The 27,814-nt window shown below is 39.9% G+C and overlaps 1 protein-coding gene across 3 annotated transcripts in view; it reads right to left on the reverse strand.

Annotated features, from left to right (window-relative positions):
- The window catches only part of adcy7 (adenylate cyclase 7), a 76,833-nt gene that overhangs the window by 5,255 nt on the left and 43,764 nt on the right, over positions 1-27,814 (reverse strand). For 2 of the 3 annotated variants that reach the window (XM_078253078.1, XM_078253060.1), the window contains 22 exons: positions 27,408-27,572; positions 26,869-27,018; positions 20,257-20,417; positions 17,612-17,723; positions 17,104-17,231; positions 16,359-16,517; positions 15,355-15,487; positions 14,365-14,553; positions 13,967-14,007; positions 12,338-12,397; positions 11,293-11,370; positions 10,015-10,084; positions 9,812-9,909; positions 9,525-9,609; positions 7,772-7,909; positions 7,552-7,635; positions 7,172-7,368; positions 6,918-7,029; positions 4,795-4,953; positions 3,613-3,759; positions 2,770-2,877; positions 2,370-2,484 (listed from right to left, as the gene is read on the reverse strand). In XM_078253078.1, the coding sequence (XP_078109204.1) occupies positions 2,370-2,484; positions 2,770-2,877; positions 3,613-3,759; positions 4,795-4,953; positions 6,918-7,029; positions 7,172-7,368; positions 7,552-7,635; positions 7,772-7,909; positions 9,525-9,609; positions 9,812-9,909; positions 10,015-10,084; positions 11,293-11,370; positions 12,338-12,397; positions 13,967-14,007; positions 14,365-14,553; positions 15,355-15,487; positions 16,359-16,517; positions 17,104-17,231; positions 17,612-17,723; positions 20,257-20,417; positions 26,869-27,018; positions 27,408-27,572 (2,689 nt within the window). The remainder of the gene's footprint in view (positions 1-2,369; positions 2,485-2,769; positions 2,878-3,612; positions 3,760-4,794; positions 4,954-6,917; positions 7,030-7,171; positions 7,369-7,551; positions 7,636-7,771; positions 7,910-9,524; positions 9,610-9,811; positions 9,910-10,014; positions 10,085-11,292; positions 11,371-12,337; positions 12,398-13,966; positions 14,008-14,364; positions 14,554-15,354; positions 15,488-16,358; positions 16,518-17,103; positions 17,232-17,611; positions 17,724-20,256; positions 20,418-26,868; positions 27,019-27,407; positions 27,573-27,814) is intronic. The other variant, XM_078253069.1, reaches the window with a different exon arrangement.

Below are 27,814 nucleotides of genomic sequence, written 5' to 3' on the forward strand. Positions count from 1 at the left end.
CTTCAAGTCAGGAATGTTATTCAGATAAGGAGAGAACAGTTTTGCTTTATTCCATTCCATTGAATTTCAATGTAAGTAATTTATGAACACCCCTGCAGAGACTTGTATATTAATTGCAGAATAAGTATAAGCCTTGTGAAATTGCCAGCAGAGGAATCACAAAAGTGTGACGTCTGTGAAGAAAGTCTGTGCCAAACATGTTACTGCTTTATAACAAAAGTGGAATTTGTTTCAAAGTCACGTGTTTAGACACAGCCGCTGATAAAAAGGTTTATATCGCTCAAAAACTAATGTGTTTATGTCAATGTAAGTTTTTATCTCCCAAGAAATGTAAATGTTTTAACCAAAACCTATTATCCTGTAAGCTGCTCAGAAGCAGCTGTCTGGGAATAACTGTCGGGACTGAAGACACAGACAGGGGTGAAGGTTTCTCAGACACTCATTTTTGTCTCTATCTCATGGCTTGAGTATGACGTTTGCTTTATATATTATCACATGTACTTAAAGTGACTATATGTAACTTTTTAATGTTTCTGAAGCTCTGTCATTTTTCATACAATGGTCTTAAATGACCTGTAAAAGCATACGTGACTAACAGTGACTAGGACGCCATTTTTATATAGTGTTTAGTAGGGCTGTGTATTGGCAAGAATCTGGCGATACGATACGTATCACGATACATGGGTGACGATTCAATATATTGCAATATATTTCAATACTGTGCGTAAGGCGATATATTGGGATTTTTTTAAAGTAGAATTTTAGAAAAACTAATATTTAAAAAAAAGACATGATGTTCATAAAAGTCAAAGAAGTTTACTTTAGGTAAACAATTCAGTACACAGAAAATCAAACTGCCAGTTTGGGATTGTGGTTCACATGTTCAGCAAATTTTTATATGCTAAAGTAGGCCAAAGTTCAGCCATAGCTACATTGTTAGCTTCTAGCAAAAAGTCAGGCACTGTTAGGCAAGGACACTAGTGGTGCGTCTCAGCATAGCCATCTAGCCGTAGGGGGTTTAAACACAACATAAACGTGAACCACTGTCTTACATGAATATGTTTGAACGTACATTTTTAATTTTTTTAATATAAATCGATATTGCTTTTGAAAATCTATACAGTATTGCAAAATTAAATATCGCAATTCTCAAGTGTATCAATTTTTTCTTACACCCCTAGTGTTTAGTAAGGCCTCTGCCCGGGTTCGATTTTTCCCGCGCAGTCACAGAATGATTTGCGGGAAGTAGATGGCGCTACAGTCACACATTCTGATGGGTCACAGATTTCTTTGTAACAACGAAAAGCCTGTGTTAGTATCCAGCCTTTTGAGCCAGGTAAAAGGAAGCAGGAAATTTCTCTATATAGGCGTAATTGTATTTTAATGTTATTTTAGAAGTTATCTGTTCTAGTTATGGCTGATAATGGGGCAGGGCCATCACAGGAAAGAAGGAAATTAAACGAAGAACAACTAAAAGCTAAAAGGGAAAGTGAAAGACGACGGGCGATAACGCGAGTCACACTCGGTCGGGCTATCAACAGATGGAGACAATTACGGGATTGTAAATGATCAAAACCCACCCCGAACTGGCTCTCCGGTACGTAATATGTTTATTTCATTGCGCGATGTGGTTGTACGTCAGTAGCCCACATTAAATTATGTCCCCCTTCCATTTAGCGCGGACCCTTTTATTCCGTGTTTGCGTTGGCTTACCATTTTCTTTTCTTGTCCCCCTGTAACGTCATTTGTGTAAAGCGTCCGTGGGTTTCATGAAATGCGCTATATTAATCTAAGTTAATATTACGTTGGTTGCTACAACAAACTCCTAATGCTTTGGCTCGTGACACAGTGACAGTGATACGTGGTTTATCTCACGAGACATACAAAGTAGGCCAAGTTATCGTATGCAACACTTGAAATGCAACGATGCATCTGTGTCTTATTCTTTTATTGTAAATGAATGATTTTCTGTTCATCGCAACTGTATGACCTCCCCGTAACACTTACTCTGTAATACAGTGGGCAATACAGCACCTTTCTTTACGACAGCAGGTGTGGTAAAAACACTACCACTTTTGTCCAAAGCGTCCGCTAGCATCAACACAGACTGAAAGTTACATATAGCCACTTTAAGTAAACCATAGTAACGGTACAAAAGATGGGTTCACTTTTGCTGCAGTCCGGAGTGAAACACGACAACCCTAATAATCGAGTGTCAGTGAATGCAACTGCTCTCATGGCAAGAAAACTACTAAAATGCCAATCATGTACAATAACTGTTGGGTTATTGTGTCAGTCCTAACAGAGCTGGATACAGAGCAATGCGAAAAATCAGTCAATGAAAGGTTTGTGCTGAAGCGGACACTCACCCACACGAAGCCTGAAGCTATTGAAGGAATGTCTGTTGATGCCGTCCAACTTGCCAATCAGAGCGATGGCAAACTCCACCATGTTCCCTATCTGGGCCTGCTGCCTCTCTTTGTCCTGAAAGAACATGTTCAACAACCTCAATATTACTGCTTCAAGCTCAGTGGCTTATGATGGGTTGATGGCTTGCTAAGAAACAGTTAAAGCAACACTAGAGAACTTTTCCCGCTTCGGTCCCCCTACAGGTTGTCTCATTCGAACTACAGCTCGCGCTACCCGATCTGGCAAACTTGCATAATGGACAATTCCGCTTCCAACCTGTAGGGGGAACGAAGCGGGAAAAGTTCTTTAGTGTTGCTTTAAAGCCGGTTTGACCCAGGTCTGAAGCAGTAGCTACTCCACCTGATTGTTCTCCTGACCAGGCGTCCCACTAAGCCCTGCAGCAGCCATGTACGTGCTGCCAATTGTCTTGATCTTCTCCACACCGCTGAACTTTGGTTTGGACAGCAGCTGTTGGGTTAGAGAAAAACAAACGAGTGAGAACTTCCTCATCCCTCCGTTCATCATTTACAGCAAGGGTCTTCAACTTTTCTTAGGCCAGGGACCCCTTAGCTGAGAGAGAGACCGAGTAGGGACCCCCTACTGCAGAGATTGTATACAATTGAGTTGCATATTAAACTGGGCTGAATGGCTGAAAATAATTATTATTAATTATTCATAAATCATATTTTAATGTTAAACATAAATTGAGATTGCACAGTGAATCCTAAAGCTTAACTGTTTGGTGGCTACTTTACCTATAGTAAGCTTATTTTCAATGTGTAACTTTTTTTTTTTCATAAATAGGCCAATTTATATTTGCTATTACTATGTTGGATTCACATTAATGTATATTTTCAGACATATTTAAAACTTTAAACAAAGAAACTTTGTTTAATTAAGGAGGAGGACCCCCTAGGAGTCACGTACCCCCTGTTAAAGATCTCTGATTTACAGTATTTATTCTTGTTGGCATTTACATTATAGCAATTTAGCTCCTATTCTTAAGAGCGTAGATAATAATACTGATCTGTTTCGGCCCAATTGTCAGGGTCTGCATGGTTAACATTGGAAGTGAATAAACAGAGCTACCAATAACAGATTGGGGCTTTAAAGACACATCTGTCATGTATAACGAGGAAGCACTTTGTAATGATGGATGAGAATGAAAGAGAGGGTTTTCTTGTCCCTCTCGGTCTTCCTGACCTCGTCAAAGTCGGCGATGATCTCGTTCAGGAGCCTCAGGCATTCCAGGCCCTCCTTGTTGATGTCACACTCGGTGTAAAATTCTTTGAAATCCGGCACAGAGGCAAACATCACACAGACACAGTCATAGGACTTGTAGTAGAGGTCCTGTGTGTGTGTGTGTAGGGTGGTGGTGGGGGGGGGGGTTTATGGAATTTACAAAAAGCACAGTTATTAGTTTTACCCAGGAGGAGACGGGTTTTTAGGCTTTAATAAAAGTTTTCAGACAGACCTCTCTCAACTACTACTAATTCTGTTAATAATAAGAATAATAGAACAACACAGTTTTGGGCTTAATTCTTCAGATGATAGTGGTCAATAAACTGTTTTTAACCTTTCAATAATTTCCAGACAAGTTCCTAAATATTTTCAATTGAAGAAATTTGAAATACGCTGACACTCAAATGAAATGTCAAGTATTTAAGATGAAAGCAAGATTAAAACATCTTCTGAAAGACACTGGGTTTTAAAATATGCCCAGTACGTTTCCCATTTACAATGAAGCCATTGTCGGGGATAACCTGATGACCTCACGAGTAAACAGTTGCCACTCTGAATGTGCACATTATCGTGTTTCACTTGAGGGCAAGAAATTCCCTCTGCTTTTGTCAAGCAATGATACTAAAGCTGCTGACATTTATAATTACTTCCATTTATTTCAAAACTGACTTGAGTTAACGCTCATGACCTAAACACATTGGCACACATTAACTTTTGCCTCATCTTAGAAGTTACACGACATTTTAAAGGATCCAAACTTTGTGGAAGATTTCTATTCTGAGAACTGTGAAATCATTAAAAGATGAAGAACATATCTTCCCTTTTGTTGTGTATAAAATGTAGAGTCAAACTGACTTATACCAAACTGTGTATCAACCAGCCATTGCTGAAAGAAGTGGTGATGAATTTGATTGGTTTACTTTTTACAAAATGACACTTAAGCTGGATCCACTGAGGTAACTAATGTGTAGGTTAAGTCTCTATAATTCTCAAAAATTATGATAATTTACCTCTCCATTGGTGAATGACAGCTGAATAAAATGAGCAACTGATGATAATATAACATGAAATGTGGATTACTGGTTTCTCATTTATCACAAATCATATAGCCCATAACGAACAGGGGGACCCCCCCCTTCTCACCTCATTTTTCTTATTCTCCCCGACAAACAGCGCTGCGACGTGGGCCGGCAGCACGTTCTCCAGCAGCAGGCGGTTCAGGTTCTCCCTGGTCTCGATCTCGTCCTGCTCGGTGCGGTTCTTATACTTTAGCAGGAAGTCCTGGCGGAAGCAGGTCTCATTCTAGCAGACAAAAACACAGTGAGTGAAAATGAAGGAAACTAGAACTCAAACCCATTTTCATTGAAATGTTCCTGGATTTCTTGCAGCCATATTGATTTCCAGAATTTGAATACTTGCTATCATTTTACAATTGGTGGACGGCAGGAACAGACAAATACATATGACTGTTGTGATGACTAGAGATGGTCCGATACCATTTTTTGCTTCCCGATACCGATTCTGATACCTGAACTTGCGTATCGGCCGATACCGAGTACCGATCCGATACCAGTGTGTCATATATTTTATTATGTTTTAACAAGTGTATACTACTATCCCTGTATGGATGTGATATGATTTCTATATCTTTGTTGTCGGCCTGGCTCAGGTTTAACTCTTTGTCAAACATGAACACACACAAACGATGAACGCCCCAGAACTTTCTTCTATTATCCAGTTTGACAGTCAGGTATAACAGAAAAAGAACATAAATAAACTACTTTAACGTTGATTTTCTTTACGGCTTTATTACATGGTATCGGATCGGTGCATTAACTCCAGTACTTCCCGATACTGATACCAGCGTTTTAGGCAGTATCGGAGCCGATACCGATACTGGTATCGGTATCGGAACATCTCTAGTGACGACCCCAGGCTGGAACACCTGAGTGCTCCCAGGTTATTTGAGCCTGGCTGCTGCTCAGGTCTCCCTTTTTATTAGGCTCGTTCGAGATGAGCCAGACCTGCGCAGAATCGATCACCGGCGATCGCCACCCGACGCATGCCAGTTAGATTTGTGTCCGACTTGATCCCGGTTTGCTCTGACGTCATGCACACGTGGGCAACGATAACCTCACAAGATCAAGGCAGCCGCAGATTTTAGAGCCATGCGCCGCAGTTGCTCTCCACCGACTGCAAGACCCAGGCGGACCCAGGGCATGCTGGGAAACTCCGGCCTCTCAGCTGATCTATCAGCTGATTGGTTCAGAATCGACTCAACATGATGACATTTTATATAAACTTTTTATTGATTTTGATTTGGAGGGATTTTAACTGCCATTTGTTTGATTTAAAGGCTTATTCTGTACAGAACACGTGTGGCTGATAGTTATGTTTAGAAGTCAGAGAGACTAAATCTGTTAAGATTACAGATCATCTACAGTGTGTTGTTAATTAAAATCAGCAACAGATCGCATGTAGAGCATTTTAACAGCTACTCTGTCGTCATTAAAACAACTGGAGACTGTGTAGGAGCTGATATATGGGTCTGATAACATTTTATGAAATCGGAATCGGACCACAGTGTTTCTGTCACTTCCTGTTCAGCCTGAAGGCTGCTGAAATCGGCTGGAAACTGTCCGACTTGACAGCGGATTTTTGTCACCGCCCCCGGCTGCTGTCGCCTGCTCTCGTCCACTTTACAGGCGAGGCGCAGTTCATCTTGAACGAGCCTATTGTTTGGTTATGTTGCTTTAGTTTATCTGTATTCTTTGTCTGCAACACACACACACACACACACACACACACACACACACACACACACACACACACACCCCCGTTTCACTATCTTTGTGGGGACCCGTCATTGACATAATGCATTCCCTAGCCCCTTACCCTAACCTTAACCATCACAACTAAATGCCTAACCTTAACCCTTACCCTAACCATAACCTAATTCTAACCCTAATCCTAAAACCAAGTCTTAACCCTCAAACAGCCCTTTAAAGTTGTGGGGTCCAGCATTTTGGGCCCCAAAAAGCTGTCCGGACCCCACACGTATACTGTATTCCCAGTTTTTTTCACACCCCTCACACTTTAATCTTCTAATTTGGTTTAATTTGATTGAATGTATATTTTTGTTAAACTTTATCACGGTGTGTTTCCTATTCGTTGGGGCCTAAGAGCCGGGTCATAACAATGTTCGGACTGAATTTGCACATTTTAGGGCTAAAAATGAGAGACAGAGAGGTGAAGACCATCATTACCTGTTGTGAGATGATGAGCATAGTGACCAGGAACAGGGTGATATATATGCAGCTCATCACCTGGGGGTGTTTCACCAGCCCTAACCATCTCAAGATGGCGTCATCGTCTCTGCTGTAGAACAAACGAGGACATTCATGCCTTTATGGAACTGTGACTTTGACCACTAGTGCTGATTGATCTGTTATTGTCACAAGGTGGTACTGACTAAACTGCTCTGACACACTTGTGATTTGCCTTCTACATTCAGTCCCACCTGCTGCAGTTGCTGCTGTTGTGCTGCTGAGCGTAGAGGAAGTTTCCGTAGACCACAAAGAGTTCCCTGTTGGTGCTGAGGATGATGATGTAGTATGCTGTGGAGGCCAGGGCGAGGAAGAGCACTTTGAGCTCAAAGCTCACCCGGAGGAAGACTCCACATGCAATGAGCGATAGGATACAGCAGTACACGGAATACTGAGGAAGAGACAGCCAAAGGATGGAATAGATTAGACATTACTCCTCCTGTGAAGCATCATGTCTTCTCTGGTACTCAAACACATGGCAGAACTATTTACAAATATTATTGAATCCAGTCAGATGTAAAAAGTAAATATTGCCATTTCATTTTTGTCCATAGTTAACAAATCCATCACTTACTGGCAGGTAGAATCCCCACCCATGGGAATCATTTGTCTGAGTATTATAGGTGGGACATTCTGGCACAGTTGTCTGGACAAAGCACTGCAGGGGGATAAAAAAAAAAAGAGTTGACTGACAAGCAACCACTGGTCAGCGTGCTTCGAAGTGTGGCACAGCTAGAAATAGCAGAGTCTATAATGACCCTCTCTTAGCGCTCGACATGTGAGCGTGGTCTTACCAGGTTGAACACTGCCAAGATAATGATGACCGTAGTAGTGATGGTGGCCAGAGGGAGGCGAACGCATGGCCGCTTTACCACCGCCTCCGACACAGCTGGCAGCCACTGGCACCTCGACAGCTTCTCTGGAAACAGGCGCTGCAGAGGTGAAAGAGAAGTAAAGAGAAAGACGAGAAAAAGATGAAATCAAACGGGTATGAGGAGCATGTGGCTCATCCATCTCCAGAAATCATGTGTGAGAGAGTCCTCGCTGGCTATTTCCAGTAAAGGAATCTGTCAGAGGAGAAAACACGGCCTGTCAAGGGCTGATTGTCAAGTGTCATCCACTAAGTCAGTAGGTCAGCTATAGAAAGCTACAGCACGGCGAATGCAAGGGATAGCTTCCATGACATGTTTCCATTTTCACAAGCTAATTCGGGCACAGTGAAGCACATACATACACACCACACCCCACACACAGGCTCACACATCCTTTTCCCCCTTGCCTTTTATTTACCAAGCACAAGCATGTTTGTGTTTTTTAACTATGAAGCTCTTATAGTTGGAAGTTAAGTTGGATATCTTGATCAGTTTTTTGTTCTTCTCTCACTACAGATGCAAAAAACACAAGCACCTTGATATTGTCTTACATGACTTGCCTAAAGCGCTGCATTATGAAAACTTAAAACAATAACTTTAGGTTTGCAATTAATCCTTTTTTTTTAACGTGAAAATGTTTTGGTCAAATGCAACACTTTTTTCTGAAGAATATTTCAGTGTTTCTCAGCCTGGCAGCCAGGCCTGCTCATTTAAAGCAACACCAAAGTACTTTTCCTCTTTGTTCCCCCTACAGGTTGGAAGCGGAATTGTCTTGCCATTACCTCTGTTGTATGTCTCATTTGAACTACAGATCCGCTACCCAATCTGGCAAACTTGCATAGTGCGGTTATAGCCGAGTTAATGCAGAAGTGCCGTTCACCCTGTTACGAGTTGATGAACCACTTGAAAGGATTTTGGAAACATTATTTTAAGGTACAAAAGAATCTTTGGCGTTGCTTTAAATTAAAAAGAGAGACAGAAATGGTTGTGCAAATCACACACCGCCTGACCCAGAATGCACGTATTTATTTGGAGATTTAAAGTTTATTTCTTAACCCTGGAAATAGCAGTTCCCACAACAATGTTAGTACAAGCACAAGTTTGGTAGCTGTTCTGGAGTTTGCGATCGTATCACACAATCTTCTTTCTATTTAGTTTTTAATTAATAAATTCTGAACATTGCTTGTCAGATAATGCAGCCCAAATAATGTGGAGGAAGCTTCATGAAGGCTACTGACAGGTGGTAAATAAAATGACATCCTTCCTGAAGGCTTACCATTTCTTTGGTATTCATCTTGTGTGGCCTTCACACAACAGCAATATAATAACTTCTAAGGAATTTCACAATTAATATTCACTTCTCAAGCACAAGAAAATTGCATTTATTGAATACCACTTGTGACACATGCAATGCGGTTCAGAGTCAGGCCAGGATTATACTGTGTTTAACAAGTGTTGCTGTACAAATAACTCTTTTACAGTTATGCTTGACCTGCATTCAGTGTGGGTTCAGAGATAGCTGTACAAGAGGGATGACAGGTTTGCTGTGCCTGTTATTTTTTCTGCTTTCTACAAACCTAAATGCTAACTGGGACAAACTGCCCCAAAAAGAGCTGAAACTTTAACTTTAATCACCTTAATATTTGAATGTTAACATAAGACTTAACACACTGACCTGGAAGTGACCTGCGAAACAGATGGCCAGGATCAGCAGCAGCACACAGACCAACGCTCCAAATGTTATCCCCAACATCTGTCGACTGAAGAAGATAAAGACCAGAGTGTGTGTGTGTGTGTGTGTGTGTGTGTGTGTCAAAATTCAGTCTCCAGTCTCTCCTTTTCCCATCAGTGCAATTATCATCTTCATAGTGTGTTTCTTCATCCCTGTTGCACTGCATTATAACTGCTGACAACTTGGTGATTGATTTTTGTTTGTAAATGACTAAATCTGGTCATACTCACTTCTTTGTGACAAACATCTGAACGAAAAAGATGCAGAGGAAGATGAAGGTGGCACAGCCAACATAGTGTTTAAACATCAGCAAGTCCAGGGCTCGGTACTTAGAAGAGGAAAAACAGAAGACAGCTGAACCTCTCGTTCAGCACCAGAATGCTTGAATGGAAATGTATCACACATGTTTTTAGTGGATTTCTCTTAAACTAACCTGTTTTTCCAGATCTTTCTTTGGAAACCACAGAGCTAAACTGCCACTCTCTTCAGACTTAGACCACTGCCTGAGAGAAAGGAAGGAGGGCAGGAAAGAAGGAAGAAAGGAAGGAGGCCAGGAAGGAAGGAATAGAGCTTTAAGTAGGGCTAACTGATATGGGCAAACTCAATTATGAAAGCATTATTGTAATCATTACCTCAAAAATTACAACATTGCACTATTATGCTACTAACCCTAACCCACTGGTTACTTTATATTTAATATCATACATATTTTATTTTGTTTGTCTTTTATTATCTTATTATTTCTAGTATATTTCTTGTATTTTCTGTATCTGTGTGAGTGAGTATGTGTGTATTTCCCTGTAACTTGCTGCTGTTCCCAGTTTGGGATTAATAAAGTTTGTCCATCCGTCCATCCATCCATCCATCCATCTTACAATGTTTAATAAAGTATTTACAAAGATATTGTTACCAAGACTCCTAAAAAGAGCTAAATGCTCAGCGTGTTAACATGCTCACAATGACAATGTTAAGATAATGTTAAGCAGGCATAATGTTTACCATACTCACCATCTTAATTCAGTGTGTTCGCATGCTAACATTTGATAATTAGCACTACACACAAAGAACAGCTGAGGCTGATGGAAATATCATGAGTTTAGCACGTATTTAGTCATAAACCAAATTGTTGGGACAATTTGAAATTGTGACCTGACGTTGGTGCTAGATGAAAAGTCAGGGGATGACCAAAGTTATTACAATTCATCCTAAGGGGGGCATGAATTTTTTTACAAAATGTCATTGTAATCCATCCGATCGAGACATTTCACTCAAAACCACAAATGTCAACCTCATGAATGCGCTGGAGGAAAAGGCAGGAAATCACAAACGTCAGTAGGATTCATCATCTGGGAACAGTGAATGCCTGTACTAAATTTGATGGTAATCTATTTCATAGTGGTTGAGATATTTCAAGTGGTGGACCGACCTACAAAAAAAACAGCAAACTAACACTGCCATCCCTTGCTGTAAGCATGGCTAAAAAGTTAAGATTTTTGTCAAATTTTACTTTATCATTCACTCAAACTTGACAGCTTTGAGTCACAATATCTCATTAAGAGAAATTTCTCACATTGGCATGCGTACATTTACAAATTTGGGCAAAGTGCAACCTGCTTGAACATGTCAACCAAATAGAACAGTAGACAGTTATTTTATGAAATGTACTTAATGCATAAAAGTGATGACTTGTGGTAAAAAAAAATGGTCCTACTTGCTGCTGAGCTCATCTATGGTAGTAGTCATCTCGTTGTGTAGCTCCTCATCAAACTTACTCTTCTGGGATTTGTTCCTGCACCAGAAAGCACCGAGACAATTAGGAAAAGGCAGACGGACAGACACTGAAACACGCATGCTGACTGGAACAGATGCTGGAAAACCATATCAGGCCATACAGGTTACTCAGGTCCAGTTTAGCTGTGCTTGGAGGCAACAAGGTTAATGCCATTCTGAGCATTAGTGAGGAAAGAGAAATATGGTTTGTGCCTGCGAAGTGTGTTAGATGATCTCTGAGGGATTCGGCTGGAGTGTTTCTGCCGTGCTTCTGCTTGTAAACCCCCTACTCTACCAGGAAGGAAACACTCACACAGATGCACAGACCCAGATACACACAAGCCCCAGTCAGTGATCAGTGTTAATAGGAGCATGTCAGTCCACTAACAGAGGTTACGGGGTTTCTGGGGGCGTTTGAGATCATATGTTGCCCTGTTACAAAGAGGTAGCAGTGAGAAACGGTGAGAAAAGAACAATATTACACCACTGCTCAGGTTAGTGTTAGGACAGCAAGGCGCTCCGTTAAGGCAATAGTTCTCACCCTGTAGAACAAGACATCACACAGACTTATTTTGGGGGTGTGGGAGTCACAGAAGGATTTAAAAAGGTTGGTGTGTATTATATTTGTTACATTGGAATTTATGGTGTCATATGTTATCTCTTTTTTAACTATGATGATACATTGTAGCCTCTACTCTACTCCCACGAAGATTAATCAATTCAACAATATTTAAATGATTCATTTTGGGAAACTACATGAAGCATACTGATTCCTGGGTACTAAAGCAATGGTGGAAACTCCAAAACATTATTTACAGTATGCGAAAGCTCACCATGTTTTCTATTTACACTTTAAACAAGTGGCTATGAGCATGTATCCATTAGGTTTTGTTTTTTTTTGGGGGGGGGGGGTCACAAGCCAAAAGGTTGAGAACTACTGCACTGAGGGTATGAGGACCTTGCGGGCCATAAAGGCCCCCACTCACTTATAGCTGCTGAACGGGGGGGAAGGCAAGGAGAACGGTTCTTCTAGAGACTCATCAAAGCTGTCAGGGCCCAACAGTAAAACACAAACACAAATTCATCACAACAGAGCAGCTAGATGAATGCTTGTGAACAGGAGAAGCGCACTCATAACTGTTACTTTTAACCACAGGAAAACAATTTACACTGCTATAGATTGTCATCAAGCTTGAGTAGGTGCACCTCATTCCCTTTCTCACTTCAGCCGCAGACATGTTCACCAGCTGCTGCCTGTGCCTCAGTGGACTGAATACATGAATGAAATTAACTATTTCAAATTTCCATTCTCACAGGGTGGAATGCATGTGCTTTTAGGCACACACTTATCTTTTCTAATTACATTACTCCAGCCCACACTGTTTGTGTAGGTGAGTCCTGCCCACTAATCAGTAGCTACACTTTAAATATTTGTCCGAACGCTTACTGCCAATACCAGATGGGCAAAGATAATTAACCATTATAAGCTACAACCATAATCAATTTGTCTATGTATTATTTAAATTAAATTTAATGGAAGGGCTTGTTATAGAGCTCAGCACACCCACCACTCTGGAGGAATGACAGCACAGCTGTAATAAGCAGAACCTTGGTGACGACATTTTACTGGCAAATGTTTTATTTCAGTTTGAGACTGACTCCTCTAACACTCCTTTTGCTTTAGATATATATTCTGACTTATTGTCAAATAATGTTTGATTTTAAGAACAATAATATTATAATTATTATAATAATATAATAATAATAATAATAATTGATGAGAAATGATAATTCATAGTCTGTAAGTTTTACCCACTTGAATTCTGTTTAAAGGGGGAGGGAGCACACCTTGTATCTCATAAAGACAAAAACACTAAACATCCTGCCTGCTCACTGAATATCACTTGTAGGGAGACAATCAATGACATATTAAACTTTAGAAATTTTAATCATACATCCACAAAAAAGTGTAAGAAAATGTGAGTGAAAAGAACAATCTCACATGTAACAAGACGTCTAACATGACTGACCATACTAACACCATAATGCTTATTTTGATGGAATTTCCATTCTATCAAAATTTCTAAGCTCCCACGAAAAGCATTCATCTTATACATTAATCTCTGTGTGGATAGCTGAACATTAGCAATGCTGTAAATGCATTAAAAAAAATCCTTTTAGTGTGGCCGGGTTAGCTCAGTTGGTAGAGCAGGCGCACATATATAGAGGTTTATTCCTCGACGCAGAAGGTCCAGGTTTCGAGTCCGACCTGTGACGATTTTCCTGCATGTCTTCCCCCTCTCTCTCCCCTTTCATATCGAACGGTCCTATCCATTAGAGGCGGAAATGCCCAAAAAAGTCCTTTTAAACACTTTGATATACTGTATTACAACATGTTGTTAATGAAATGTTCAGATTCCATGAAAGATGGGAAAGTATTAGAAGGGAAAGTTGATGGGAAACACTTGATACTATTGAGCAACAGTTTTGTTACATAGGCTGACTCCAGGGTGAAATGTGTGTGAGCAGCAGCACATAATACATACAAAGTATAGTTTAAAAAAAATAGTCACAAAATGTGAATTTATTTTGTAGCAGCTCAGAGTTGTTCCTACCTCTCAGGGTACTTGCCGGGGACTGATCGTAGAGGGATGTCCTGGAAAAGACAGGGACAACATTCACCCAATGAGAATGCATGATGTGCGAGTGTTGAAGGCCAAACCAACTGAAACTCAATTTAGCCAACGTTTTCATTCAAGAAATAGTGAACCTCTCACAAGAAAATGATTACCATTAGTCATTGTGTGCATTTTGCTTTTCTTAAAAAGATACCTCTCAAAATCACTAGAAAATCAGAACATCAATTAAAAAACTGTTTAACGTCTGTCATACGTGACTAAAGCTTTGAACATCCTACACCAAATAATGAACACAGCAAGACCATGGCCTTGTATCTGTGCACTCTTTAATGTGGGCTCCAGTTTATAACAACTAACAACAATCCGGTGCTTACCTTGCAGCGTGGCTTGCCATTGACAATAGCGTCTGGGGTGAAGCCCTCTCGGTTCTGAAGGTGGGCAAAAGGTTTGACGGCCCCCCAAGATTCCAGGTAACGGGTCATACGCACGGACGCCCTCATCTTCAGACCATCATTCACCCGAGGTTTAGGCGCGCTACGGCTGTTCAATGATGGGTCCTTAGACTTAATACACAAACACACACAACAACATTGCATTTACAATACACTGTGATCATATAGCTGACATTTTGCAGGCAGAATGCCATCCAATTCTGCAGGATTGCTCAGAGCTGATATGTGCATGGGTCACCTAAATTTGGTTGCAAGTGAGTAATGCAAGTGTATATGTACCAAATCTGGTGGGGGAGGGAATTTGTAGGCTGAGTGATGTGAAAATGTTTTGCCAAAAAATCTAAATGGCAGAAAATTGAATGGTGTGCAGCAGATACTCAAAAATCTGTCCAGAACCCAAAAATTCAGAAACCCAGAAAAACAATGCTTTTGATAATTGATAATTCATAGTCTGTTAGTGCAAAGTTTTACCCACGTGAATTCTGTTTAAAGGGGGAGGGAGCACACCGTATATCTCATAAAGACAAAAACACTAAACATCCTGCCTGCTAACTGAATATCACTTCAGACAATCAACTGGATATTAAACATTTAAAATGTGGATCACTCATCAAAAGACGTGTAAGAAAATGCATAGCATTTAGACTACAAAAAATACATTTGGACATGTAGGAAGCAACATCAGGCCAAAGAAATTATCAAAAACACAAATAAGTCTGTACTCAAACCATGTAATCACAGGTTTTAAAATGATTTACATTATGTAAATGGTTATTTTTCTCTTAATATTCTTTGTTACCATACCAGCAAATATTTAGGTGTTTTCAAACGCAACATATTTCTCATTCTTTCCCTCACAATGTGCATATGTGCACAATGTGCATTTTCGAGGAAGACGAATAGAGAACTCACCCGTGGATCAATGACCAGGTAGGTTTGGACGTTGAGCTCTTTTAGGTAGGGGTCCCTAAGGTGGCCACCCCCATCTTCCACTTCATAAGCCTTGTTCAGGTGCTTCAGAGTCGCCTCTGTGATGTGGACACGTCTGACCGAGTGAGGAAAGAGCAGAAGGATTGAAATACTAAGCATGGCTTATGTAACACTTATTTCTATTAGTTGATGGTGCTTTTACATTTACCATTGTGGTTGCTTTCTTTAATACATATATATATATATATATATATATATATATATATATATATATATATATATATATATATATATATATATATACACATACACACACACACATTTAAATATATATATATATATACATACACACATATACATACACACACACACATATATATATACATACACACACATTTAAATATATATATATATATATACACACACACACACATATATATATATATATATATATATATATATATATATATATATATATATATATATATATATATATATATATATATATATATATATATATATATATATACACACACACACACACACACACACAGTGATTCTGTATCATTAATGGAGTGTAGACATGTAAATATATTCTTATTCCAGAAAAAGACATCCATCTTTTCAAACGGAACATTTACAATATCTTTAAAAATAAATAAATAAATATTAAGGATCTAAGGTTACGCTAAGGCAAGTGACAATGTAAAATGTTATCATAGAACTGGTTCTATGCAATTCATTTGATCAGAGTTGCATTGTGTATCACCCCCTCAACTAACTGAACCTAAACATTTACTTAGTTGCTTTAAAGTAAAAAGTGAATTTTTTTGCAACCTGGGTTATGCAACCAATAATAATGCTGATATTGTATCACATGGTTTTCAGTTGGTCCCTGGTAAAACCACATTAGGAATTCACACAATATAATACATACATGTGTATAAATGTTAATAAAACTAACACAAAAAAGTAATACAACTTACCCTGGAAGGCCTCCGGACTCCATATGATTGGCCAGCGTGACATCATGTGACCACACGTCAAACTGCCACTTACGAAGGCCAATGACACCGCAGAGCACGTTGCCCGAGTGCACGCCCACTCTCATGTTGATATCCACTCCTGTGGCCTCCCGTACCTGCCTGGAGGAGTTTCACAGCAATACTAAAGCTCATTGTTGTTGAAGGTTGTTTCTATATATATAGAACAATGTCCTGGCTTTAAGGCCCATTAACAGTCTGAGGACGACATCACAATATAGACAGCGGGCCGTTCCATATGTGTCTATGTGAATAGGGTTGGGTACCTTATTTTTACAATGTGAAGCCCTATTGCATGTCACTGTGTATTCTCAACTGATTAAAAAACATCATGTACTAGAGCAGAGTCAACATTTGCTTTCCTGCTGTTGTAATACACTCTAAAATGGCATGTCATTTCCAACATGTGCAATTCTAAGCATTACTGTACAAGATTTTTCAGTAACCCAAACTGTTTCCCTAAACTCAAGCCACGACAAATAATGACTCACCCTACAGTTCACCATTACAGCTACACCACACAATTCTCTGAGAGATTCCACAAATAGCTTTTACACACTTTATTTACATAATTCATCTTGAAACTAAGTGTGCTCATCACATCTCTTATTTTCGGTTGTTAGGAGTTAAATCGAGAAGCGCTATATATTTCAGTCAGGGTTGAGGTTGATGCTTGGCACAAACTCACTTGATGGCTTCACACATGTCCAGGCCCATTTTGACGCAGTTCTTGGCATGTTTAGGCAGAGAGACTGGCAGCCCTGACACACAGTAGTAGCAATCTCCAAGAATCTTGATTCTCATGCATTCGTTTTCCTATACAGAAATGGGAATGAGGAGAAGAGAAACCAAAATAATACAGTTTTGTGCAACCAAGCAAATATTTAAAAGATGTCTGGTTGCATAAAATGTGGGTAAGCAGACAGACCGGACATGGGAGCCCATCAATAAAACTGCAGTCTTGTACTACTGCAGTCTAAGTGCCTTGGTTGTGACTTGATAAGAAGAGAGTATTTCCCTGTTCAACTGCCCAACTCAGATTTTCTCAGCCAGTATGAGGTTTAGCAGAAATCCTCCTGTCAGTAGCCTCACTACTCTAATATTTACATTATTACTGCAAACATTTCTTAAAGAGGTAAACAGTCAACTGCTAATTAAGCGTAGAGGTCATGTAACAATTCTAAATGATGACTCACCTTGGCAATTTGGTCAAATTTTCCAAACAATTCATTGAGCATAATGACAAGCTCTTTGGGAGAACAGTCACTGGCCAATCGGGTGAAGCCAACGATGTCAGCATATAGAATACTGAAAAAAAGAAATAATACAATGAGAGTTGACACACAAATATACTCACATAAACAGAAACAATGTCTGCTCCGACATGTAAAATATGCAATGAAGAATAAATCTATTTTACTTACTGAACTATTTTTAAATTTCCACACACTAAAATGAAATACTACTTTAACGATTTGCTACAACTAACCCTAACCCAAAAAGAGACCTCACGGAGACCAAAATGGTGCTTTCAGGTTTGCGTTGCACTTAAAACACAATGGATACTGGTGAGCAATGGTAATGTATCCATGTAACTTCTGTCATGCTGTGTGGTTGCATGTCCAGGCTGTTAACAAAAACTATTATTAGGAGATCATCCCTGGCTTTTCCAATCTGTCAATCAACGTTACAAACTGATATGGCCCACCTGAATGCACTGTAAGCAGTCAACCAGTGCGACAAGCATTGAAGCATATCATCGGGACCATGAAGCTTACACCATTTGTGTCCTCCAAATTTGGGCCCGATTTTCTCTGCACAGCGTTGTCAGCCCATTATGACTCATTATGACCATTACGGCTCCTGAATTGGGATGTAGGATTTCAGGCAAAAACAGCTCTTGACCATCCTCCCATTAACCTCTAGAAGACCTGATCAGTGACTGAACAAAAAAAGCCTGTCTGGTTCAATGCTGAATCATAGTCTCTGCATCATTAAAGCTGCCAGACAGCGGACCACAGAGGGACAATGATATCTCATCTGACCTCTGAAAGACCCCCGACACCACCAGTTGGAAGTTTGGCAAAAGCCCAACCTACATAGAGCATCTGACCTGCCTCCCTGTCTCAGCATGTCAGGCCACAGTGGGAACTGACATTCTAACCGTTACAATGCAAGCCTCAGTGAACACCATGCTCATCTCAGTGAACTACAGTACATGTCAGCAAGTGTGATGAATACTGTGCATGTAAATTACAGCATTATGGGATATATTTAATTTGACTTTGAGATGGGGTTCACATCCTTTCAAACTATGTACATAACTATTCAAAACTCAACCTGTTCACTAACCACCATGAATATTCATTGATCTGTGTGTGTGAGATACAAATATAGAGAGAGAGCACTGTATGAGTCAATCAACAGCTGAGTACAGCCCAGGCTTGGTTAAAGGTTGCCGTTGCAACCTGGCCTGAGTACAACTGCCCATCTGGTGACCAACAGAGGGACCCAGACCGTACACCTGTTCCATTGCCTGACTGAAAATGGCCAGGTGCTTCATGAGACAGACATTTAATGACTGGTCTGACTGAGGTAATTATAGGGATGGGTCAGGGTTGCAGCTAGCCTATCATTCAACACCTTCTTACTAAATGAACATGGCAGCAAACAGGACTGATGCCTTCACAATGACCTCTTGATTAGCAAAGACCAAAAAGGTTTAGTGTCTAAATCTTTTGAAAGACAAGATTGCCTAAGTGGATATTAACAGCCCAATTAATTTCTGTATGTTTTGCTATCTGTGTTGCCATTTCAGTTTAATTTTATGCAAGAATTGCATCTTTCAATTAAACTGATCAGAGCTGAAATTGCTCTTTAAAATCAAAGAGAAAAATGAAAAGAAGCTAAAGAAGCCACAACTAAGCTTTCTTCCAATGTATTCATTTTCTTCTTAAGAAACACCATAATGCAATTCCCTTATTGAGGTAAAGGAAAGGCTGTGTCTTGCCTACATTTATCCCCCCCAAAAAAAAAAAAAAAAATCAGCTGGTGAGCCATCTGCCAAGGTTCAGTTTAAGCTGACCAAATATCTGTCAGCACTTGCTAAATGAATGAAACCCTCGTAAAACAAAGAGCTGTAACTGGGTCACTGCTCTGAAAACAAACAGACATATACTAATCTCCTGAGTGGTCAGAGAAATCTGCTGTGTGTGTGCACAGTTTTTTGCTTTTGTGCCCAATCTTTGTTTGATGAAGTGATGTGCATAGAAAAAGCATAAATATAAGTTTCCCTGAAAATGACTATGATTTTTTTTAATTGCAAATACAGACGAAGTAGTAGGCAGATAGGGAAATGAAATCAGTCTGATTAAAGAACTTTATTTTTGGGACATGTAGATGTATAAGTATAGCCAGCTTAAAAAACTAAAAGTTTAAAAGCAAGACTAATTTTTCTCCTTTTTTGCTGTTTAAGGTATCGCTTTTTACACAGGTCTGTCATAGTGGTTACTAGTCATAATTCATAACTTAAGTTACCTTTTCACAAGTTTTAGCAATTGGGAACCTGCCTCCTGTTACAAATTGTAAGCAGTGCAGGTTCAGGCCACAGACACTTTCAAAATCTTAGTCAATATACTTTGATACTTGTATACATTGATACTTGCATGTCTTCAAAATTTCTTGATGGCTGCTCAGGCATTTTGACCATCCCCTAAGTGCATGGTTTAACCAGTAAAATCAGGGTTCCATGAAGGTGATCCTTTATAAGGGCTATTTAATGATCAATAAATCCAATAATCTATGGATTTCCATGTATTTCAAAGGTGGTTTGTGATTGTACCTGACGTTCTCGTGCCTCTTGACATAAAGACTGTGGAAGTTGTTATCTTTGACCAGTCGCTGTTGTTCTTCTTTGTCTTTACAGTCTTGCAGGCGTTCCATGATCGCAAGCTTCATCTTCATGGAGATGTAGACTGGTAGCACAGACTGCAGCAGGTTCTCCTGCAAACACACAAAAATGTGTTAATAAGCCAGGCTTATTTGACTGTCACACTCCATGAGTGATGAGAAAAAAAAAGTCGACCTGGGAACAGCCACACAACACCCCCCCCACCCGGCCCGAGAAGCATTAAGATATTTATGTTTGAGCCCGACCCGAGCCCGACACAGTTAAAACCTTGTTTTTTTCTCATACTAATGACACATACGTTTGTTTGTGTGGAGAGCCAGCTTTTATTAAGCAACTGTAGGAAGGCATTCGGAAATGTCAACAGATGAGCACATCAGCGCACACGGGGCAACACGCGCACGTTAACACAGGCGCGCACCTACATAATAAGCTTTTTTAAATTTAAACCCGACCCGAACCCGAACATCATTTCTAAATATCTGTCCAAACCCAGCCCGGCCCGTCGGGTACCGTCGGGTCCCAACGTGCTCGGTTCGGGTATCCATCCTCTATTGTAGGTATACCACAGTACTTGCACCAAACTGTACCTCGTCGTGACCCTATTAGTGCTTCAGTGCAGTCCCCACACCCTTACCCCCAATTTCCACCAACAGCAGAACGTCTGCGGATCCGCTCCGGAATGGCGGCGGAGTCATTAGGTTTCCATTAAAGTCAATGTGTGTATTTCCGCTGACTGCGGAACGGCTGCGTTCCGACTCCGTCCCAGCTCCGGTGATCCGCATCCCTCCGGAGCAGATACGCAGAGCTTCTATTTTTGAAGGATGCCAGAGAGCTCCGCAGCAATTCAGCACAGGGCAGATTGTGCGGGACAGGAAGTCGAGCACAGAAACAAAATAAAACATCCGGTTAATTTTCAAAATAAAATACACCGTGCTCACGGCAGATCATATTTCCCTGCACTACACCTTGAAAACGTCATAATGGGCGGAGACAGGCCTGAAACAAACTGTTGTTGGTTTTGTGATTCTGTTTATAGAAACTACATCCTGTTATATCGCGCAATCATACATGAATTTGCGAGATCTCATGGGTCCTCGTGACTTCAGCTGTCAGTCATGGCCGCAGCCGTGATGCAACAAATACGGACCTGGTGGGTATTGACGGACGGCGGAGCACGGAGCCGACACGTAGCGGAGCCGATCCGCAGCCGTTCCGCAGTTGGTGGAAATCCTCCGTTAAGCTAAGTGGTATTTAGAGCAGGGGTGGTTTATAAAGCTATCAGCACATACAGGTTTAAATGCAGTGGTACCAAATACATCCATCTATCCATTCATCTAACCATCCCGTCTTCATCCACTTATCCGAGGTCGGGTCTTGGGGGCAGCAAGCAGCCACATTAACCAGCTTTGACTGGGGGATCCGGAGGCGTTCCCAGGCCAGTGTGGAGATATAATCTCTCCACCTAGTCCTGGGCATTCCCCGATGAGGTAGCAAATACATTCAAACACTATATCACCATGCTGCCAAAAATTGGTAAACATGACAACGTGGAAGAATATTCCACACTGCACCAGCACTAGGTATGGCAAAATGCATTAATTAGTAAGAAATTACATTGGAGTCAGTCTGCCACAACCATCAGAGGCCTGAGAAGTGTTCAAAGTTCAATGACTTGATTAAGACAGGAATCTGAAGAGGCAACTTCTCAAGAAATGACTAATCCCTCTTTAAACCACCAGATGGGCTTCAGGTTAGATCATCTGACTTCACTTATTGAGTCAAGTTGTTGCTTGTTAAATTAATCTACAGAATGGGTTTTACATAATACAGTCACCGCACAGTCCTTTAAAACAAACGAGTGGATGTAAATAGAGATGAATGCATAAGAGAACAAAAATGAGAAATTGTAAGGTATGAGACCAAAGCAAAGTGTGTGTGTGTGTGTGTGTGTGTGAGAGATGTCTGACAAAAGTTAATCATTTGAAATGAAACTGTGCTTGAAAATGAAATATTAATTTCTCATTTAGACTGGTATTCAAGCACACAACCCTGTGAGTCCTAAATATGTACTTAAGCTAATAAAATCTTGGATTTTGCAGCCAGGCCACCTAAGGACATTCACATTCTTGTTTTGAAGCCATTCCAGTGTTCATTTGGCTGTATACTCCAGGGCACTGTCCTGTCTTCGAATAACATTATACTAGAAATAGCTTCTGAAGAATCTTCTGCATTTAGCTCTATTCACGGATTCTTCTGTTCTCTTTTGCTAGCCAATAGAGCTGTTTTGATGGGTGATTGGCAGCCTACGTGTGAACATAAACTGAGACTAGAGTTGGGGCAACCACAACATGGAGCCAGACTGTCAAATCTCACTATCAAATAAACTTGGACTGGATCAGCGTAACGTTGAAATTGACCAGAAAACCAGTGACAGAGGTAAAAAATGCAATTGATTGTTTGGTAAACAATTGGTTCGTAAAAATATCAGCAACATGTCGGCTTCATTTTTTGGCGTAGAACCTGCTGAAATTAATTCCACCAGCCGCCACTGGGTCTGACACAGTGCTTTGCATTACAGCAAGAGTTCATATTACCTTTTAAATTTTTTTACATTAGACCGGGGGAAGATTTGCCTTAACATGTCAGAATTGTCCATGTGGCTTTCACAAGCCTTTAATTTCCCTGGAGTGTTTCTGGACACTCTTCAGGTTGTACAGACATCTCAAAAGAATAAAATTAATTTGGAGTGTTATAGCAAAGAGGTTAATATGTTTTGACTCAAAGCAATCCAGCTTGTCATTTTTTATTTATTTTATTTATAAGTTTTAAATCAGGCTGTGAGAGAGGTCAAGAGGGATACTCGCATAAGGCAAGGAATGTGTGTGTGTGTGTGTGTGTGTGTGTGTGTGTGTGTTTGTGCTCTGCTGCAACCTGAACGGTTTCCATTCACTCTGGCTGACCTCTTACAGGGTTCAAATGACCTTTTTAGTTTCCCACACTACTACGTTTTAATTGTTTTACGTAGCTTTGAAACAAAAACATTCTCTGTACGCACACGTGTTAAGGCTCTGTATCAGAAATGATCTCCGTCTATACCAACACGTCTGAAAACGCATTTCAAATGACCATTGGCATACACTGGGTACGTGAGTGCCGGTGTAAACAGGAAGCAAATAACATTACAACATTACTCTGCAGTCAGTTGAAAATCATGGATGTATACGCTGGAAATACAGAATATACTTTGGAGAAAGTACAACAATTGCGAAAGACCAGGGATTTATTTGCTTGTTGTAGGTATGTAAGCCTACCTAACCGATATGACTGAAGTGGTTGTCTGCGTCATTGTTTCCAAAGGTCTCCTTTTCTTCCCGTACAATGCAACCCGAGTTTTTAACCTAAATATCTCGAGAACCGCTCATCCGATCTACTTCACACTTGGAGGGTGTATTGCTAAGGACCCAAGGTTGTGCTTCATGTCGAAGTTGGTTCAATTTGGATGTGTTCAATATAATGAATACCTTCGCTAAGTGTATTTCACCGGTGTTTCTGACCGTGAGTAGCCGCGACTTGGATATGTTGGGCAGATTTACATTCTAAAGTAAAACTATTAACTATTTATAGTACAACTATTAATACCCTACAGTAATAGTCCTGCATTCAAATGTTTACTTAAAGAGAAGAAAGAGAGGCATTTTCAGCAGAATTTAATTTACTTAACATCTGTTCAAGGTGGAGCTTTCAACTCTAACACTGGATAGTTAAATGAATTATAACGCATCATGTTTTAATTGTGGTAACCAGTAACATTTCTATCAGGTTACTGTAGTATACAGTTGAGTTGGATTTTTTAAGTGCTCTGGGGGCTTTTTGTAAGTTATTTCAGGGTACAATGAGTTAGTAACATAATTCATTTTCTTTTCATATCTAATCATCATAATAAATACAGTATATAGCTGTTTGGGGCCAAATACTAGAAGCCAAGCTATCAACCTGTTTCAAACAGGCATGTGTGGGCATTGCACTAGTATCTTAAATATGGAAAAAACTCTGTGCTCACTAAATACATGCAGTCACATACATTTACTTTGATTTATGGTAAAGCAGTAGTTGTAGAGGGGACAGTAGTGTTTTAGAGAATCCTCTTAAACTTCACACAGCTTAAATAACATTTTTAACGTCCTTCGAACCCTGCCAAGAAACATTTCAGGAAGAACATGCTGGGCTCACTCCTGCTGAAATTAATGTGGGAGCACAATGAGTTCCTCATTGGTTCCCTCATTTGGAATGGTTCTGGATATTCCCCCACCATGCGATTATGTTCCTGTTTTCTTTGGCTAACTTTGTGCAACAGGCTCCCTTTTCAGCCCCAATTCAAATACACCAGGATGTTTAAATGTTAACAATTATATCATTCCTTTCTGTCCTGCTAGGCAACACAACAGTTTCCCTGTCAGCACGTTCTATGTCCTGCACTAAGCAACAGTCATAACAAATGACAAAAAGGGGGAAATTGTTTTAAAAATGCCTCTGAATTCAAAGGAAGTCAACACAGATGCATCAAATTTAAAAGACATCACAGGAAAATCTAATTTGAGAAGGATTTGTTAGTCGCAATGAAAACATCCATGGGGAAGTCAATATGAGGCCAGCCAAAGGCAAAGCTTAGAGATTAAGCAATAGTATGGCAATAACAATTACTGACTAGCTATTCATAATTTGTCTGTAATGTTTGTTTCCCTTCAGTGAGGTTACTAAAATACAGCTGATGCATAAAAATCTAAATGTATTAAAATGCTCAGCACAACTGGCTTTGTAATATAAAGTACACTTTTCCTCACTAATGAAATGGTGCTATACCATCCTATTTAAAAAAATAAAGAAATACTACTAGTTTTTCTTTATTTACCATCATTATCTGACTGCTTTTTTTCTTCTTTTTTTCTGATATCTTTTCTTTTATATGTTTAGTGTAATTTAGGCCTGCACAATTAATCGTTATAAAATCGCGATCTCGATTCACCCGTTCGCGATTTAATTTTTAAATGACTTCAATTTTATTCTTTTGGGGCATTTTCGGCCTTTATTTTGATAGGACAGCTGAAGACATGAAAGGCAAGCAGTTAAAGAGTGTGCTAAGAAATCATTCTGTTTTTGATACTGTACTTAAATTGGCAATTGACAAACTCCATTTCTCTAGAGACTGAAGCTGTAGCATGTTGATTGACATGTTTTAGTTATGTAAATACATGTTCAAGGAGTTCAGATACAGCCTGTATCAGGGCCATATTTAGTTCAATGTGTTATATGTCACTATTTTTGGTAGCCTACTGCACTTAAATGGCCAGTATGTACTTTATATCTTTATTCATTGGAGCCTCTATGTTTACAGGCTTGTGGCGATGCGCAATGTGCTATAGGTGCCAAAATAAATCCATGTTTGGTACTGCCAATTTGTTTTGTTTTGTCATGGTTCCTGTGTGCAATAAACATTACACTTCGTGAGAAAAAAATCATGGCAGAGAATCGTGATATCAATTCTAAGCTAAAAAATTGTGATTCATATTTCATGTAGGCCTAGTGTAATTATACAGTTTGTTTCTTAAAAAAGGTACAATATGTAGGATTTTCAAAAAAAAACTATGTATAGACTAATAAAAAAAGTAATCCCCTGTGGCCTGCATGTCTTCCCTCTCTCCCCTTTCTCACCTAGCTGTCCTATCAAATAAAGGCAGAAAAGCCCAAAAGATAATCTTTAAAAAAATAAAAAAAAAGTAATCCCTTTCAATCATCACTCATGACCCACTAGAAGTGTGTGGCGGTGTCCGTATCTGCAGACCCTGCCCCCTGCCTGTATTTTCTCTTTTCTTCTTATTTTGCAGTGTGCGGGAAATTCATGGGCATCAGCAAAGAGCCTTTGGCTCCCCTGTGGGTGCGTAAACATCCAGCCAATCACAGCAATGCAAGGTGTACAGCCCATTCTCATTTCCAATCCCACCACTTTGTCACGACCCTTAGAGTCTGATACAGACGCACAAGGCACCCAGAGGAGACCTCTGCTGTGTGCTTTCGGTCGGGTCTGATTAACCGATACATGCAGCAGCAGAATGAAGCTCTGCATTCACAAAGAATCCAACCATGCAGAACCTTGCTGTGGAGTTGTGGGTGTGTAACTGCTGTGAAACAATCAGAAAATAGCGTTTTATTCCTCTGATCACTCACAGCATCTCTCTCTCTCTCTCTCTCACACAACTTTAAACGCTGAGTTGAACAACACCAACCGACAAAAATAACTATATATATACACCTTTAATTCGTGTGTTGGTCATGGTGCTTTACCTTGCTTACCATTTTCTTTAACATGGATTTATTGAATATTTATTATTTCTAGGATACCTACACTAATATAGTGAGCCAAACTTTGAAAGGCTTTGGTAACATAAGTGCTTTCATATTTATTGGCCTTTTCTTCAGACAGAACGTAGCTATTCCTTGTGTGACTCGTTATAAACTAGTCTGTGATTGGCAATGTATTACACTAACCTGTTGTCTCTTTTCTATCTCCAGCTTCATCCGCATGCTCAGGCACCTCAAGGTGTCTTGAAAGGTCTGCCTTAGGGTTTTCTCCATCAGGACCTTATGGAAGGCTCCCACCACACTGCCACACAGAAACACCACTGCATTGGACAGCAGCTACAGAAACAGACACAGTAGCAGATGTTAGAGCTCAAATGGAAACACATGCATGTATCTGAACCCCTGTATGTCGCTGCTGGAGTGGAACTTAAGAAATTACTCATTTACTTTGTTAGTGGCTTTACTTTAAAAAAAAAACATTATGTCTCTGACCCTGCCAAACATTATATTATGTCTAAGTGATGGTCATTTTTTGGTTAAACTTAATGATAAAGACTATTTACACAAAAACATCTGAACTTCAGCTTCATTGGAGAGATAACATTGGCCTTAAAAATGACCCATACTAGCTTAAAGTCTTCAACACACAGTTGCAGACTGATACATTAGCATTACAGAAACATTTCTGCATCATAACGGCATAGTTTTTATCAAACTGGTTTTACCTGGTTGGCGAGGTAAGTGGTGGGCTTATCGTCGTAAATGGTGAGGCGCAGTGTGAGAACCATGATGTGGGACAGTGAAGAGATGACGCTCAGCACCACAGCGTACCACAACTGGAATGGCAGCATGGTGTACACTGTGAAGATGATGAAGAGGAAGAAAGGCACCTGGAAACATAAAGGTTTAATTATTTCAAGAAGTCATCTGTTATGCCATGACTAAATCAAATTCTACTAAATGCTGCCTTCAGTCACTTATTTCATCTGGTGCCTTAAAAGTGTGGTCACACATCTCTCGAAACTTGGAGAATACTTGAAAGATAAAAAGAGGTATAAATTGTTGTATGCCTGTATTTTGGGATACGAGGTATAAGGAATACCTACAGTATAACATTACTATAGACCTATTA

Source organism: Sander vitreus, chromosome 1 (assembly GCF_031162955.1).
Source record: "Sander vitreus isolate 19-12246 chromosome 1, sanVit1, whole genome shotgun sequence".
Classification (NCBI taxonomy): domain Eukaryota; kingdom Metazoa; phylum Chordata; class Actinopteri; order Perciformes; family Percidae; genus Sander; species Sander vitreus.